The 18,513-nt window shown below is 41.4% G+C and overlaps 1 protein-coding gene across 5 annotated transcripts in view; it reads right to left on the bottom strand.

Annotated features, from left to right (window-relative positions):
- LOC124721719 (dynamin-1-like protein) overlaps positions 1-18,513 on the bottom strand; it is a 105,975-nt gene that overhangs the window by 6,034 nt on the left and 81,428 nt on the right. For all 5 annotated transcript variants that reach the window (XM_047246811.1, XM_047246812.1, XM_047246814.1 and 2 more), the window contains exons 11-13: positions 5,043-5,237; positions 4,703-4,961; positions 4,409-4,620 (exon numbers count right to left, since the gene is read on the bottom strand). In XM_047246811.1, coding sequence (XP_047102767.1) covers positions 4,409-4,620; positions 4,703-4,961; positions 5,043-5,237 — 666 coding nt within the window. The remainder of the gene's footprint in view (positions 1-4,408; positions 4,621-4,702; positions 4,962-5,042; positions 5,238-18,513) is intronic.

The raw sequence follows: 18,513 nt of genomic DNA on the forward strand, positions 1-18,513 counted from the left end.
CCATTGTTCATCTTTATTGCTGCCAACTTCCCACCACTCTGACTAATACTGAAGTTTGGCTAAATCTGACATTTTGTTCAATATTGTAACTAAGGACAATGCTACACACAATATAGCAGTCGTTAGGAGACCAAGCACTGGAGGTACTTCCAACTTTTAATGAACTTAATCACTTCATAACTATGGAGTCCAAGGCTCAAAGAAAGTTAACTGTGTAATGTTTGTAAACACTACTAGAAATCCAATGTCTTGCCAGTGACATTTTAGTAACTACACCATTATTTGTTTATCTCCATGAACATCATTTCATTAAGTGTAAATAGCAATAAATTTATAATCATAATGCCACAAAAGTGGGTGAAAATTAATGACTAGAACATTGAAAATTTTAAGGGACTGAACAAAAAATGTTGTAAAAGTTGGGAAAAATGTCAGTTTTGGGATAGTGAAAGTGGGGTTACACTGTACTGCATATAAAGCATTTAAGTGACTTCAATCATTTCAGAGAACACTTTCAAGTCTCTATATAGACTGGTTATAATGAAACTTTTGCTACTTGAGAGCACCCTCAAGACAAACGAGTGATCATACGAGAATGAAACTTTGTGGCAAAATTTGTAAGGACATGCAGAAGAGAAATAATGAATAAACCACTGAAAGAAACATATTTTAATTTCTGCATATGAAATTAACACTTGTCAACTATGTAAAATGTTTATGTCTCGTGTTACAAATGTTGCTCAACGTGATGACCATCTGTATTCACAACAGCCTGGAACTACAATAGAGACTGCTCTATCTGTGCCCAAAACAATGGTAGACTATGCAATGTTCAGCCGTCAAGACACAGCTTGTGCACTGCTCAAAGACTGGAAATTACATATAGCATTCTCGGCCAAGGCAACAGTAACTTCTTCAATAATTTGTGATACAATTGGCTGTCAGCCTAAAGGAGAAATTCCCTAATCGCTAGTTAATTCGAACTTCCAAATCAAGTTCCACAACCCCACTGCTGAAAAAAGGACCTCTCTATGTTTCTTTAATGCATCAATATTCGCTACCAGCAGTAGCACTATTATTATTGTTCTGAGATTTACGAGTGAAGTCCTGCTCACTCTTTCCAGACCCCATGTTGACTGTCTGCAACTGTAATGCAGACTGATATTTGTGTTTTAACCCTATGTTGCCATACCAGTATTGGCACCTAACAACAAGTCATGACACACACTACTAACAACACAAATTCTGCAGTGGACAGTCTGAACATCATTCCTATAAAGTTGAGTACACAGTTTTCCTTCCACACTGGCTCAAGAAGCGAAAGTTTAATTACGAGGGCGGTTCAGAAAGTAACCTCCGATTGGTCACAGTGCGGGTTGTGGGGGGAGTAGCGACGCCATCTGTGCGTTCACGCACTCAACAGGTCAGTCGGCATCAAGCCGTGGTCGAGTGAACGTCGTACCTGCGCTAGTTTAGTTTTTGTGGCAGTTTGAAATGTGTGCTGCAATAGAAAACCCCGCCAAATGTGAAGTGCGTGCTGTCATAAGGTTTTTTACAGCCAAAGGATATTCTGCAGCAGCTATTCATCGTGAGCTTTGTGCCGTGTACGGACCAAGAGTTATGAGTGAAGGAGTTGTCCGTGAATGGGTACGTTTATTTAAAAGTGGACGAGAAAACGTTCATGATGAAGAGAGGAGTGGTAGACCATCATTGGTGACTGACGAACTCGATCAGACAGTTGATGCAAAAGTTCGTGAAAATCGACGTTTCTCAATGTCGGAGTTGTCTACTGGTTTTCCACAGATTTCTAAGACACTCTTGTACGAGATAGTGACAGCAAGATTGGGTTACCGTAAGTTCTGTGCACGATGGGTGCCCAAAATTCTTACCGACCACCACAAAACTCAAAGAATGGCCTCTGCATTAGACTTTCTGTCACGTTATGAGGACGAAGGAGAACCATTGTTAAACAGAATCGTGACCGGTGACGAAACCTGGATTAAGTACGTGAACCCTGAGACAAAAGAACAATCAAAGATGTGGGCACATTCAAATTCGCCTACCAAACCAAGAAAAGCCTCGCAAGATTTTTCTGCCAGAAAACTGATGGCAACGGTGTTTTGGGATGCCAAAGGGGTGTTGTTGGTTGAATTCATGGAACGTGGTACAACCATTAATCAAGACGTGTACTGTGAAACAATAAAAAAGTTACGACGGGCGTACAGAACAAACGCCGTGGTATGCTGACTTCCGGTATCGTTTTTTTGCACGATAACGCCCGTCCTCACTCTGCTCGCAGAACAACGGCCCTTCTTGAGTCCTTCAAGTGGGACGTTATCAACCATCCACCTTACAGCCCAGACCTGGCGCCAAGTGATTATCACCTCTTCATGCATTTGAAGAAATGGCTCGGGTCACAGCGGTTTGATGACGACGAAGAGCTCAAAGATGCGGTCACAGGCTGGCTCCAGGCACAAGCGGGTGATTTTTATGCAGAAGGAATTTCAAAGCTTGTGAAGAGATACGATAAGTGCCTCAATCGCTATGGAGACTATGTAGAAAAATAGTGTAAAGATGTAGTTGTAAGATGTATATATTAAAATATTTTTATTTAACTTGGTGTATTTTTTTAAATCAACCGGAGGTTACTTTCTGAACGGCCCTCATATAAGGACTCTGTCAATTTCAGAGTTAATCGTAAGGTCACTCTTTCTTGTTTTATACAACTGAGGTTTAAACTGTTGGCTGTGAACCAATTATCAGTGTGTTCCATTAAGCTCTAGGCTATGCCTGATGTGAATGTGTGAATCCTTTCAGAAGTATCCTCATGTGTCAATACACATTCCAGTTTTTGAAGAGTCCTCCATGTCCCTAGAAGATCATTTACACAGGTCAAAAACAGGAGTGGGCCAGCACTGAATCTTGTAGGACTCCATATTTAATGTTTCTCCACTGTGAGTTTTGATTTATACCTGTGGGATAATTTGTTAACATGACCGTTTTCTGACAAGACTTGACTACCCATGCAACACTGGTGCCATTAATGCAATTACATATTCATTTCCAAAACAGAATCTTATGATCCACACAACTGAAGCCCTTAGCAAGTTCACAGAAAGTACCAACACTATAATTTTTCTTGTTTAGTACTATCGAACTAGGTTGGTGAGTTCATATATTGCTTTCTTTGTAGAGAATCCTTTACAAAAGCAAACCGTGCAGTTGCTAAAATTTTACTCTTAGGCAGAAGGTTCAATATTCTGTTGTAAGACATGTTTTCAAACATTTTTATGAATACACAGAGGAGGAAGCAGAATCCATAACTAAAGGTCATTTGCTTATCTCTACTTTTATAAATGGGAATTACTACTGCACATATCAGTCTTTCAAGAGATATTGCTCGACTTATATTGACTGAATGAAAGAGGTAAATCTAGCAGGGCCATTATCAAATTCGACAGATGGTTTCAACACTTTGGTGAAATACCATCCCCTAGCAACAAGAGTTGCTGCTTTTCAGTAACCTAAGGAATTTTGAGATCTATTTAATAGTTGACTTGGCAAAACTTTGATTTGCTGGTGGAGTATACAATGCTTGCCTAAGTACATCTAAAACCTCCACTTCCAATGGCCCGTTTTTTCTCCGATTTACAAAGTACTGATCGAATCTAGTGGCCAATGAACTAAATTTATCATCTGTTCACTGCTACTGCCATCAATGATTGGATATAGTTTTCCTTACTGAGTTAATTAGTATCATGCCTACAAATGTTCCCAACTGCCTTCTCTTTGTTCTTGGATTTTATTTTTATGCATAATGCATGGTTTATGTCTTCTGATGACATGGTGAGGAATTTGACAAGACTGCTTGTAGTGCAGTGTGCCCATTCCTCGAACAGTATATTTTGGTTTCCAATTTTCCGTGGTTCACCTAGTCATTCACTGAACAATTGGACTTATTTTTCTATCCATCCGAAAAAATTAGACTAATATATCAAACAATGTAAAGTTCAGGATAGAACAACAACAATACTATGAAAGGACAGATTGCTACTCACTGTATAGAGGACACACTGAGTCACAGACAGGCCCAATGGAAAAGACTGCTACACATTTTAGCTTTCAGCAAATGGCCTTCTTCCAGAGTCTGACCACAGCTGCCAGAGGCAGAGGTCATGTGTGTTGCAGCCTTTTCATTGTGCCTGTCTGTCACTCTTTGTCTGCTCTACAGGGTTTGTAGTAATCTGAAGAATAATATATCACTTAAATTTTGTTTTTACTAGAAGAAACCTATGGCATCTCTTGTACAGTGTCAAGAGGCACAAGCTATAAAGGTAACCATTATACAGATAGACAGAAATTTAGACAATCACCACCACAAAGTACATAACCACCACAAAGTACATACTTTTAACATATCGGCTGCATCTTTTCTACGCTGTGCAACATGTTCCGCTTCACTCAACAGCTCCTCAGCCTGTGCCGATTTGTAAAGATGTGCAACCAGCTCAGACTGGAGGTTATCTTTCACATAATTTACAAGAAAATGCATTACAGCCTTTGGTACAGTATCCTGAATTGATTTACGTACTATATAGAAATATACTTTTATGAGGCGTTCTGAAACAAAACAAGAAGTCAGACATCGGAAAACGCTTAATTAAGAATAAGAATGACTTAAAAGCCTGAATTATACACCAACCTATTACATCACAATCCCTTTTCTCTTTTTCTGAAAGTTTCCTGTTCGTCTGTACAGGAACTTCAGGTAGCAAATTTACTGGCTTTTGAGGCGAAAGCACACCTTTTGCTTCAAAAACATGGTTTGGTACAGCAGAAGAATTAAGTTCTATAGATTTATCTCTAATACTTTGGTTTTCTTTATTGTCCATCCGACCAGCAGGAAACAAGTTTGATAGCCACCCGCTGGCATCAGCATTTGACTTGGCACCAAAGGAGTTCTGCAAAACACACAAATCTTTAGCTGTACCACAATATACACGTATTTAGTTACAACTAAATTAATGAAAGTACTATATTACCTTGGCCCCTTCCAGTTCTACTGGTGTGTAAGGAAAATTATTTTCAGGATATTTTAGATTTGTAGGCTTTGGTGTTGGTGTATCTTCTTCAGCTGGTGGCGTTGAGAACAAGCATGACGCAAGTGCTGCATCTTTATTAAAATCTGGGTGCCTCGTATTAATATACGCAAGTTCAATTGCTACCAGGTTTTCTACCTGAAAAAAGACAAGTCGCATCTAAATAAAAAAATTAAACTAAGAAAACTGTATACTGAGTTGGTTATCATATACAAAGAGCACTGGGTCTGTCACATGAGCTAGCTGACAAATTCACTTCACAAAATGTTAGAAATTTGCAGGCATCACATGAAATACTACATTCACAGAATTCGTCCTGTTTGTAAAAGGATGAAATAAAGTGTCTGACTTGCAAGTGTAACATATTTCTCTTTTCATTAAGATAGGATTTTCAGGTGGCTAGCAATGCGTAAGACCTTTTTTTCCCATTTTTCACAAAAGTTTATTTAATTTTCTCTCTTACATTTTGGGATACTATTCATTATTCTGCATTGCTCATCATCACAATGCCCTACCACCAGTTTGGTTATGTCTTACAGCTTTGAGGGTCATTCCATATCAAATCACCCAATAAAAAATAAATTTTACACCCACCTCCTTAGATTTTCATGAAATTTGGCTCAAATGGTTCTAATACCATCCTGACAACACCTGCAAATTTTTTTTTGCTGTATCTTTTATAGTTTTATTTATAAATTTTTAAAGTTTTTATGTTTTGCGTTTTCCGAACCTTCGGAAATGGTAAATTTAATTTGTATTCAAAACCTTAAAATTGCTTATCTTAGAAACTCTTTTAGATAACATCATGAATTTTTGCAGCAAGTTTATTTATTATACATATTTGAAGATAAAAATGATACTATTAAAATATATTAATATTTTCTATGGAATATATATATATATATATATATATATATATATATATATATATATATATATATATATATATATATTTTTTTTTTTTTTACAGATGGTTTGTTTTATAAGAATTGCAATAGCTAGAGTCTCAGACCTGATAGAATGCTCAAATTTGTTTTAATTTACTCTTAAACATATAGGCTACTTGATAAAAGAAAAATAATGATGGCTTTTTAACATGTTTATTAATTATAGTAGATTACATTAGAATTATGTACAAAGATAGTGTACTTACGACACTTATGTATAACCCAACTGACTGCTTGAAACATTGAATTTTTTGAGTAATTTTGTCTTTTTAATAAACATTAATGCTGATTCAAACTGTTTTTCCACTTCATCCAAGAGCTTTCAGTTCTTTTGATACAGTCTTTTTTGAAGTAATACGTTCTTCCAGTGCCGCTTGACTGAGGTGCGTCTACTACACAGACTATGTGCTCCAAAGGCATTATGCGATAATTTTCTCTTTCAGGCCAATAAAATGATGCAGCTGGTCCTGAAGGATGTAGAAATAGAATTTCTGCATCTTCTTCATCATTGAATATTGTTTTTACCAGTCCAAAGTACCAGTTACCATCATAATTTGCAGCCACATAGCTATTTATGGATGGTCCAGCACGAACCCAATCAGAAGAAGAATCCCAATCTGAAGAAGAATGGAAAGAAAAGACTAAGGAGGGTTTTACACTATCTGTAGTCCTTCTAATTTTAAGGTTGTTTGTTGGAAGTGGTTTGAAGTTAAGAAAACTTCTTGTTCCAGGAATGGTTCGGGTTGCTGAAAAACGTTTTTCTAGTTTTAACCGTAGCAAATCAGCTTCTTTGTCAATAAAGTAAAAATGAATGTTTTCAATATTTTTTTCACAAAACTTGTACACATCGATTGCTGTCATCATCTGTTCTTCGTCTGAAAGCTGTAGACTGGCTTTCCTTAAAATTCTTTTAATAGTTCCTCCTAGGCCATCACAAATTGACTTCCCATGACTTGTTGCAAAAAAAGTGTTGGGCCTTCAAATTAAAGTCTCTCAAGTGTTCAGTCATATTTTTAAAACTGTTTCTATTTTTGTACTGCCCAGCACAACTATCTGTAAAGTACTGAACTGAGTCAATTGCAGTATGATGTAATGACAGCCACTTTGTAATTTCTTTTTGTACAAAGTTAACAAAACCAGTGTCATGTTCTTGGTCATCACTAATAAAACTGTGGTTGGAAACAAAAACATTGTTTTCCTCATTTCTTAGAAAAACTCCAACTGGGTGTAGAGTACAACCACCTCTATTCCAGTGGTAACTTTGGATCTCATATTGTATAACAAAGAAATAATTTTCACTGAAATCCATCACAATAATTGCTGTTTTGGGTGGTGGGTCTTCCTTAAATCTTGAAAAGGCTGCTGATTGGGATTTTGCTATAAACGAGTGTGGCGTGAACTTTTCCAATGACCTAACCAATAAAGAAATGTAGTCTTCAACACTGATAGACTGTTTGATCATTTCTGCTCTGTCTGTGTTAACCCACTGACTGATTACAATTTCTTCTTCTAAATCATAATCATCATTAGTTTTTCAGTTAAGTACTCAGTTAGTGCAGTATTTGCAGGACAGCTTTCGCAATGATGTAGCATGCAGTTTTGGTTTTCCGTGTTGCACACAAGCATCTTAATTAGATCTTTATAAGATTCTTCAATTTTCACAGCATCCAGTAATAGTTTAACATTCTGGCGGATACTGCATACACATACAGTGTGTGCGCCTGCAGCACCAGCAAGGATACACCATTTAGGTCTCAAGAAACAAAATTTTGAAAATCCTACTTCTACCTCGGGATTCTCCCATTTGAAAGAATAATAGAGTTCTCTCAATTTACACAAAATGAGTCTTTTTTGCATGTAAACATTTTTTTGTTTTTTGAACACTTACTTTGTCTTTTGTTCCAGGTAGCACTCTGGAACTTTCATCCTCTTCATAAAAATCTGTTACAAGTCTTACTGTCTTTTCAGAAAGAGTTTTACCTTTTTTTGGACCAGGAGTTTCCAAAATACCCTTTTCAGATTTTAGCTTTCTAGCTTGTCGCACCATGTACTCACTTACATTAAATTCTTTTATCACTTTATTTCGACTCCAAGAATCTGGGGCCAAGGTCAGAATCTGGATTTTTCTGGACCTCCCAACAGATGAAACTTCTCTTTCATAAGAGACATCATTACATCAAAATCCTTTGCTTTCTCAACCACATATTTATCTTCTTCGTCATCATCAGAACTTGGTGCATCACATTTTAATGCTTTTGAAACCGCCTTTTTTGCAGTCTTTTCAATACTGCTAACCTTCCTTTTAAAATAAGACCCTTTACTTTGTTCTGACAAGCCATGAAGCTTTATCAGTGTTAAATCTAAATTATCAATAGCAATGTTTGTTTGTACAAGGGATTCATTTCTGAATTCCAATGATTCTAATTCAACCATGACTTCATCATCTGTTTCACTTTCATTGACTTCAACTCTTAATTTTTCCTCACAAAAGTTACTGCATGTTGAGCAAAGCTTTTGTCCAGGTTTTATGCTAATATTTTTTGTCAGAAATTGTTTAGAAAGATCCAAGCCTACACTTCTCAATGATTTTTTGATGGGCTTTTTGTGTCTTTTTAGTGGGTCTGCACATGTTGTTTGATAATTTTCAAAAACATTTAAAAAGTAGTAGCTGTGGTGTGAACATATATTCTTAAATTCACACAGATTAATTCCAGATCGTAAGTGGATCAAATCTTTTTCTTCCTCACTCAATTCAGATACCAGCTGTAACTTTTTTGAAGGTGTGTAGGTTGTTTGGAAACAGTCAGATTTTTTAAATAACCCTACGCTACAGGTTTGAATATCTGACATACTGATTTCACTTTTGGTCTGATTACTGTTCTGGTTACTTTTATAGGATATTGGAAAAGAATCTCTGTAAACTAAGTAACAGTACTTACTGAAAGTTCGAATAAACTTAATAAAATACTATCCAAGCACTATTTAACACTGTAATAATTTTTTACTTCAAAACACAGGAGTAACAAAACAAAATCCAAGCATACATTGTTACTCCAAGAAGACAAAAACTTATTTTCGGTATCTAAGTCACTTGGTACTTCTTATTTTTAAAATATAATTAATATTATTTTAAAAATTAGGTAACTATTAAACAGGTTAAAAAGCCAACATAATTTTTTTTTATCTAATAGCCTATACAATTAAGAGTATTTTAAAACATATTTGAGCTTTCTATCAGGTCTGAGACTCTAGATATTGCAGTTTTTGTAAAACTGAACATCCATTAGCTAAAAAAAAAAAAAAAAAAAAAATAATAATAATAAAATAAAATAAAATAAAAAACTTTTAAATTTTTTTCATTTGAAAGATTTTAATACATCTTTATGGTAATTTTTTTTTAACATTTAGATATAATACACAAACTTATTCCAAACTTTCATACTGATATCTTGAGTATTCTTTAATACACAAATTTTTTTAGTTGTGAGGACACGTTTAAGTTACGATTTCCGACTGCTGAAACAACGCCAAATCTAAAAACTTTAAAAATTTATTTAAAAAAACTATAAGAGATAGAGCAAAAAAATTTTACAAGTGCTTTCAGGATGATAAAAGAAGTAATTGTACCAAGTTTCATCAAAATCTGACATGGTTTGTGTCAAGGCCTGGGTGACTTGACATGGAATGACCCTCGAAAGTTTCATACAAATATAACATTCTCATATCTCACAGAGTCGCACTGTAATCTAGAGTACATTACAGGGTGAAAATTATATAAGTATATGAAATAAAATCATCGTAACTTCTGAACAGTTTGCATTAGGACGTTCAAACTGCACAGTTGGCCACGAGGTATGATGGGAATTCATATGTGCATGTATGGTTTAGTTTAGCGACAAAGCCCACTTTCATCTGGAGGTTCGTCAGTAAGCAAAATTGGCATGTTTGGGGGACTGAGAGTCTACATTTAGTGATTGAGAAGTCTCTTCATCGTCAACTGGTGACTGTGGGGCGTACAACGTCCAGTCACCGAATAATCGGTGTGATATCCCTTGATGGCACAATAACTACTGAGCGGTACATGAAGGTTTCAGAAGATGATTTCATCCCCATTATCCAAAGTGAAACTGATTTCAAGAAGATGTGGTTCATCCATGACAGAGCTAGACCACATCAAAGCAGGAGAGTATTTGATATCACTGAGGAGCACTTCGGGGATCGCATTCTGGTCTGGGGTACCCAGAGGCCACTGGCACGGGCCTCAATTGGCCATCGTATTCTCCAAATCTGAATACATGCGACTCCTTTTTGTTGGACTACATTAAAGACAAGGTATACCATTGCTGAGCTGAAAACAGCCATTCGGGAGGTCATCGACAGCATCGATGTTCCAACACTTCAGCAGGTCATGCAGAATTTCGATATTTGCCTGCGCCAAATCATCGCCAATGATGGCAGGCATATCTAACATGTCATAACCTAAATCCGAATACCTGTAGTGATGTTTACATGTTGAATGAAGTGTGCGCATGCTGTAGCTTGTAAAAAATTTACGTTTCTTTTCATACAGTTCAGTAATTGTCACCCTTCACTTCTGTCACATGGAATAGCCCTTTAGTTGTACAAAACGTCTGAACAGGCTGACTGAAAAAATATTGTAATTCAACATGTTTCTCTTTTTCTATATACATTTTGCAGACTTTAAGAGATTCAGTTAAAAATTCTACACTCTCATGATTTAAATGCATATTAAATGTACTGTTGGTGTATCTTATCCTGTGTAAGGATTTGTGTATGTTATAGTTTATGAGAATTTTCAGTTTCAGGAATATTATGCACTGGTTCATCCTTACAAAATCAACAATTGTGACCTATACCTGTGTATTCTACAAACATTTCAGATATTAATTCCATATGTTCTGTACCACAAGAACTCAAGATATGGAAACTTTCAAACATATCCTCAATCACTTCACTCGCCATTAGCATAGCACCCCCCACCCCCTAGTCCTCTTCTTTGGTGTTTTTATATTTTTTTAATTGTTTACTCATTTCACTTTCGTTCTCTCAGCATTCTTTCTGTTAGTTATTTTATTCTTTCACACAATCCAGGATGGAACAACAACAATATTCTGAAAAGCACAGATTGCTACTCAGCATACAGAAGAGACACTGAGTTGCAGACAGGCACAATGAAAAGTTTGCTATACATTTTGCTTTCGGCCAAAAGGTCCTCTTCTATATAGCAATTGCCTGCAGGGGGAGTGGCTGTTAAAACTAAGTTCTTGAAAGCAGCACTTTGTATTTTTTATCTACCGGTTTTGCTCTTCAAATGAGCAAGATCATTATCAGAATATACACCGTAAAAAGATACAAATCAAGATAATACAGAAAACTTGCACTGGTGTTATGTAAAATACGATGGCAGTTCAATAAGTAATGCAACACACTTTTTTTCTGAAACAGGGGTTGTTTTATTCAGCATTGAAATACACCAGGTTATTCCCCAATCTTTTAGCTACACAACACTATTTTTCAACGTAATCTCCATTCAATGCTACGGCCTTACGCCACCTTGAAATGAGGGCCTGTATGCCTGCACGGTACCATTCCACTGGTTGATGTCGGAGCCAATGTCGTACTGCATCAATAACTTCTTCATCATCTGCGTAGTGCCTCCCACGGATTGCGTCCTTCATTGGGCCAAACATATGGAAATCCGACGGTGCGAGATCGGGGCTGTAGGGTGCATGAGGAAGAATAGTCCACTGAAGTTTTGTGAGCTCCTCTCGGGTGCGAAGACTTGTGTGAGGTCTTGCGTTGTCATGAAGAAGGAGAAGTTCGTTCAGATTTTTGTGCCTACGAACACACTGAAGTCGTTTCCTCAATTTCTGAAGAGTAGCACAATACACTTCAGAGTTGATCGTTTGTCCATGGGGAAGGACATCGAACAGAATAACCCCTTCAGCGTCCCAGAAGACTGTAACCATGACTTTACCGGCTGAGGGTATGGCTTTAAACTTTTTCTTGGTAGGGGAGTGGGTGTGGCGCCACTCCATTGATTGTCGTTTTGTTTCAGGTTCGAAGTGATGAACCCATGTTTCATTGCCTGTAACAATCTTTGACAAGAAATTGTCACCCTCAGCCACATGACGAGCAAGCAATTCCGCACAGATGGTTCTCCTTTGCTCTTTATGGTGTTCGGTTAGACAACGAGGGACCCAGCGGGAACAAACCCTTGAATATCCCAACTGGTGAACAATTGTGACAGCACTACCAACAGAGATGTCAAGTTGAGCACTGAGTTGTTTGATGGTGATCCGTCAATCATCTCGAACGAGTGTGTTCGCACGCTCCACCATTGCAGGAGTCACAGCTGTGCACGGCCGGCCCGCACGCGGGAGATCAGACAGTCTTGCTTGACCTTGCGGCGATGATGACACACGCTTTACCCAACGACTCACCGTGCTTTTGTCCACTGCCAGATCACCGTAGACATTCTGCAAGCGCCTATGAATATCTGAGATGCACTGGTTTTCCACCAAAAGAAACTCGATCACTGCCCGTTGTTTGCAATGCACATCCGTTACAGACGCCATTTTAACAGCTCCGTACAGCGCTGCCACCTGTCGGAAGTCAATGAAACTATACGAGACGAAGCGGGAATGTTTGAAAATATTCCACAAGAAATTTCCGGTTTTTTCAACCAAAATTGGCCGAGAAAAAAAATGTGTTGCATTACTTATTGAACTGCCCTCGTACATGTTTCCAGTATGGTTACTTATGTTGAAACTTGGCTGACAGCATTGATGATTGCATTTAAAGTACGCTGATAGCTATAAATATTTAACTGGCTTTACTGTAGTTTTAAGCTTATGTTTAAAGTACACTTACAGTACACTTACAGATGTCAGACGTCTATATGCAAGCCCATAAAAAGAGGTGACTAAAAAGTAAATTTCGTTTTCTGTAGTTGTAAATTATCTTTGGATACACTATACCATGGATGTTACAAGTACTGTTGTACAGTCAATTTCATCTTTGGCTCTGTCATTTTCTTTCTTTTTTTTTTTTTTTTTTTTGGTGGTTTTAGGGCGCACAACTACAATGGTCATTAGCGCCTACACTAAGTTAGGAATGCACCACGAGGCACAAGGTTAAAACAGCAACTAAAAGGGACAATACTATAAAAGACATAGACAGGCAGAGGATTTTTAAAAAAAAAAAAAAAAAAAAAAAAAAAACCAGCATGATCAAATGTCCTTAGACAGGTTTGTCAAGTTGATAAAACGAAGAACGCGAGCAGCTGCTCCTGGGTCATCCGCTAAAATGGCATCCAAGAGTACATGGCAGGCCAAAATCAAGACGCAGTGTATTAAAATCCGGACAGGACGTAAAAATGTGGCGAACCGTCAGCAATTGCCCACATGGGCAGAATGGCGCCGGCGCAGCCGTCAGCAGATGGCGATGGCTGAACCGGTAGTGTCCAATTCACAACCGGGCCAAAACGACCTCCTCCCGCCGCGAAGGGCGTGAGGACGACGTCCAAGCTGCGGGAAGAGGTTTCAAGGCCCGAAGCTTGTTGTACGTAAATACAGCCCAATCGGCATGCCACAGCGATAAAATGTGCCGACAAATGACCCTGCTACAATCTGATGATGGGACACAACAAGAAGCTGTCCGAGGCTGGAGGACCGCAGCCTTGGCCGCGGCACCTGCAGCTTCGTTCCCAGGGATACCGACATGGCCAGGAACCCACATAAAGCTAACCGGAGAACCGTCATCCACCAGCTGCTGAAGAGAGCGTTGGATCCGGTGCACGAAAGGGTGAACCGGATACAGATCACTGAGGCTCTAGATGGCGCTCAGGGAATCGGAGCAGATGACATAAGCAGGATGTCGGTGGCGGCAGATATAAAGAACAGCCTGGTAGAGGGCAAAGAGCTCAGCTGTGAAAACCGAACAATGACCATGGAGCCGGTATTTGGAACTATGTGCCCCGACAATAAAAGAACACCCGACCCCGTCATTGGTCTTAGAGCCATCTGTATAAATGAAGGTCATATTAATGAACTTCGAACGAAGTTCGACAAAACGGGAGTGGTATACCGAACCGGAGGTAACCTCCTTTGGGAGCGAGCTGAGGTCAAGGTGAACGCGAACCTGAGCCTGGAGCCAAGGTGGCATGTGGCTCTCGCCCATTCTAAAGGTTGCAGGGAGTGAAAAATCAAGGTGTTGAAGGAGGCGACGAAAGCGAACTCCAGGGGGTAGCAGGGCAGAGACATACAACCCGTATTGCCGGTCGAGAGAGTCGTCAAAAAAGGAACGATACGACGGGTGGTCGGGCATTGACAGTAGCCGACAGGCATACCGACAAAGCAGTATATCGTGCCGGTAGGTGAGTGGCAATTAACCGGCTTCAGCATGAAGACTCTCGACGGGACTAGTATAAAACGCTCCTATCGCAAGACGTAAACCCCGATGTTGTATGGAGTTGAGGCGACGTAAGATGGACGGACGTGCAGAGGAGTATACGAAGCTCCCATAATCCAGCTTGGAGCGGACGATCGACCGATATAGGCGAAGTAGGATGGTTCGATCCGCTCCCCACGACATACCACTGAGAACACTGAGGACATTTAGAGAACGGGTACAACGGGCAGCCAAATATGACACATGTGGAGACCAGCTAAGTTTCCTGTCAAATGTAAGACCCAAAAATATTGTTGTCTCCACGAATGGGAGAGCAACGGGACCGAGTCATAAGGATGGTGGGAGAAACTCTTTGTAGCGCCAGAAGTTAATACAGACTGTCTTCTCGGCAGAAAAACGGAGGCCATTGGAGACACTCCAGGAGTAAAGACGGTCAAGAGAACACTGAAGACAGCGCTCCAGGAAACATGTACGCTGCGCACTGCAATAGATGGTAAAATCGTCCACGAAAAGGGAGCCTGATACATCAGCTGGGAGGCAATCCATTATTGGATTGATCGCTATGGTGAAGAAAGCGACGCTCAAAACTGAGCCCTGTGGCACCCCATTCTCCTGGCGAAAGGTGTCTGACAGGACAGAACCCACACGTACCCTGAACTGTCAATCCATTAAAAAGGAACGAATAAAGAGAGGGAGGCGACCGCGAAGGCCCCATGTATGCATGGTACGGAGAATGCCCGCCCTCCAACAGGTGTCGTAAGCCTTCTCCAAATCAAAGAACACAGCCGCGGTCGGGTGCTTCTGCAAGAAGTTATTCATTATGAAGGTCAACAAGGTAACCAGATGGTCAACAGCAGAGCGGCGCCTACGAAATCCACATTGTACATTGGTAAGTAGGTGTCGAGATTCGAGCAGCCAAACCAAACGAGAGGTAACCATTCGCTCTATCACCTTACAGACACAGCTGGTAGGCGAGATGGATCAATAACTGGAAGGCAAGTGCTTGTCCTTCCCCGGCTTAGGAATCGGTACAACAATAGACTCGCGCCAGCATGCGGGAACATGTCCCTCAATCCAGATGCGATTATAAGTACGAAGAAGGAAACCTTTACCCGCAGGAGAAAGGTTCTTCAGCATCTGAATATGAATAGAATCAGGCCCTGGAGCAGAGGACCATGACCGGGCAAGTGCATTTTCGAGGTCCCGCATGGTGAATGGGGCGGAAGTTAGGTGGCCTAGCCTCCTCTGCCTGTTTTCGGGGGAGGAAGGTAGGGTGGTAATGAGCGGAGCTCGAAACCTCTGCGAAAAAGCGGCCGAAGGCATTGGAGACATCCTCAGGGGCCACAAGGACATCATTCGCGACCGTCAAGCCAGAAACTGGTGAGTGGACCTTAGTGCCAGATAGCCGGTGCAGGCTACCCCTGACAACAGAAGGAGTGAAACTGTTGAAGGTGCTTGTGAAAGCAGCCCAGCTGGCTTTCTTGCTTTCTTTAATAATATGACGACACTGCGCACGTAATCGTTTATAATTGATACAATTCGCCACTGTAGGGTGGCATTTAAAGGTGCGTACAGCACGTCGACGAGCACGCAAAGCGTCTCTACATGCTGCGGTCCACCAGGGGACCGGTACGCGACGTGGAGGAGAAGTAGTGTGAGGGATGGAATATTCAACAGCAGTGAGAATGACTTCCGTGAGGTGTGCGACCTGACTATCGCAGCTTGTGATGGTTTGATCCTGAAAGGTCGCCCTGGAAGAGAAGAGCCCCCAGTCTGCTTTGGAGATGTTCCAACTAGTCGAGCACGGAGAGGGGGTATAATGTAGGAGATGGATGACACACGGGAAGTGGTCGCTCGAATATGTATCAGAAAGTGCATACCACTCAAACCGGCGTGCAAGTTGGGTAGTACATATAGAGAGGTCTAAATGGGAATGGGTGTGAGATGTGTCCGAAAGAAAAGTAGGGGCGCCAGTATTGAGGCAGACAAGATTGAGCTGGTTGAAAAGGTCTGCTAACAGGGAGCCCCTTGGGCAGGATGCTGGTGAGCCCCAAAGGGGATGGTGGGCACTGAAGTCTCCAGTTAACATAAATGGTGCAGGTAGCTGAGCAATAATTTGCATCATGTCTGCCCTGGTAACGGCATACGACGATGGAGTGTAAACGGTACAAATGGAAAATGTAAAAGTGGGGAGAGTAATTCGGACGGCAACTGCCTGCAGGCCGGTGTGCAATGTGATGGGATCGTAGTAAATATCAACCCGGACCAGCAACATAACCCCTCCACGAGCCGGAATACCTGCCACAGGGTGTAGGTCCAAATGCACAGAGGTGTAGTGGGCCAAGGCAATTTGATCGCATGGGCGTAGCTTCGTTTCCTGGAGGGCTACGACGAGCGGACGGTGCAAGTGGAGCAGCAACTTTAAGTCCTCTCGGTCGGAGCGAATGTTGCGAATATTCCAGTGAATAAGTGCCATCGTGAGAAGAAAAAGAAAATGCAAGAATGGGTCACCTCGAAGGCCGCTGAGGGCCTGGCTTCGAGCGAGCACTGCCGCCGCTATCAGTAGGCGGACAGTCATCGTTCATTGGTTCTATAGGTTCATCGGCCATCTTGTTAAGATGGCCAGGAGGGGGAGCTTCCTCCGCCGGTGAACAGCCAGATGTTCGGCTACCAGCGGTGCGGTCAGGCGAAACGGATGACGGCCAGGGCGGCAACTGCTGGGTGGCGCAGGAGAAGAAACGCGCCGTGGCGGAGAAGGAGAACTGTGCTTCCTATGAGCCTTCTTGGAAGGTCGTTTAGTGGAAGTACTCTTCGATGGCTGGGAGTTCAAGGTACGTAGGAAGTCTGCATGGGACGGTTCCTTCTTGAAGGCCTGTGCATCTGACTTCTGGGTCTTCGTCTTGGCATAAGCTGATGAAGGTGCTTGTGTCTGAGGGTTGACGGGAGGAAGAGGAGACGTCGACCGGGCGATCTTAGCACTGGCCGAACGTACGACCGTAGTGCTGAAGGTCAGATCGCATGTCTGCGTCACCACCTCCCTGGTAGTCCGAGGAGAGGCAAGGACAGTACTGTATTTCCCCGCTGGGAGCAGCGTGGGCTTCCTAATAGCAAATAGCTTGCGAGCAGCCGAAGTGGACACTTTCTCTTTGACCCAAATTTCCTGTATACAGCGTTCTTCCTTGTAGATGGGACAGTCGCGGGAGGACGCTGCATGGTCACTCTGACAGTTCACACAACGAGGAGACGGGGGTGGACAGTCACCCTCATGGGCATCCCTGCCACAAGTGACACATTTAGCAACATTGTAACAAGGCTGGGAGTGTGATTAAAACGCTGACACTGGTAGCAGCGCGTAGGTGTCGGGACATAGGGGCGAACAGAAATAACCTCTTAGCCCGCTTTGATGCGCGACAGCAGCTGAACCCTATCAAAGGTCAAGAAAAGTGCCCGGGTCGGTACAAGGTCATTGTTGACCTTTTTCATGACCCTATGGACAGCCGTCACACCCTGCTCAGCGAGGAAAGACTGAATCCCCTCATCAGTCAATCCGTCGAGTGATCTAGTATATACCACACCACGAGACGAATTCAAAGTGCGGTGAGCCTCCACCCGGGCAGGGAACGTGTACAGGAGTGTGGCCCGAAGAAGTTTTTGTGCCTGAAAGGCGCTCTCAGTTTCTAGTAACAAGGTACCGTTACGCAACCTGGTACAAGACTTGACAGATCCGGCTATGGCATCTACGCCCTTCTGGATAACAAAAAGGTTGACAGAGGAAAAATCCTTTCCATCCTCAGATCGAGAAACTACGAGGAACTGTGGGGCAGGCGGTAGTACTTTTGTCACTGGTGGCTGGTCAAGTTTCCGTTTTTGGGCAGAAGTCGAGAGAGAAGAAGAAGAGAAATCCATTGCAGAGGAATCCCCCATGATTGCCAGCGTCTCCGATGGCACGCTCCTTCCTTGTGGGGACCCTCTCAGAGGGCACTCCCACCTTAGGTGAATGTTTACACCTCTGGTCACACCTCCCGAGAAACGGA

The sequence above is a fragment of the Schistocerca piceifrons genome, chromosome X (assembly GCF_021461385.2).
Source record: "Schistocerca piceifrons isolate TAMUIC-IGC-003096 chromosome X, iqSchPice1.1, whole genome shotgun sequence".
Taxonomy (NCBI): Eukaryota; Metazoa; Arthropoda; class Insecta; order Orthoptera; family Acrididae; genus Schistocerca; species Schistocerca piceifrons.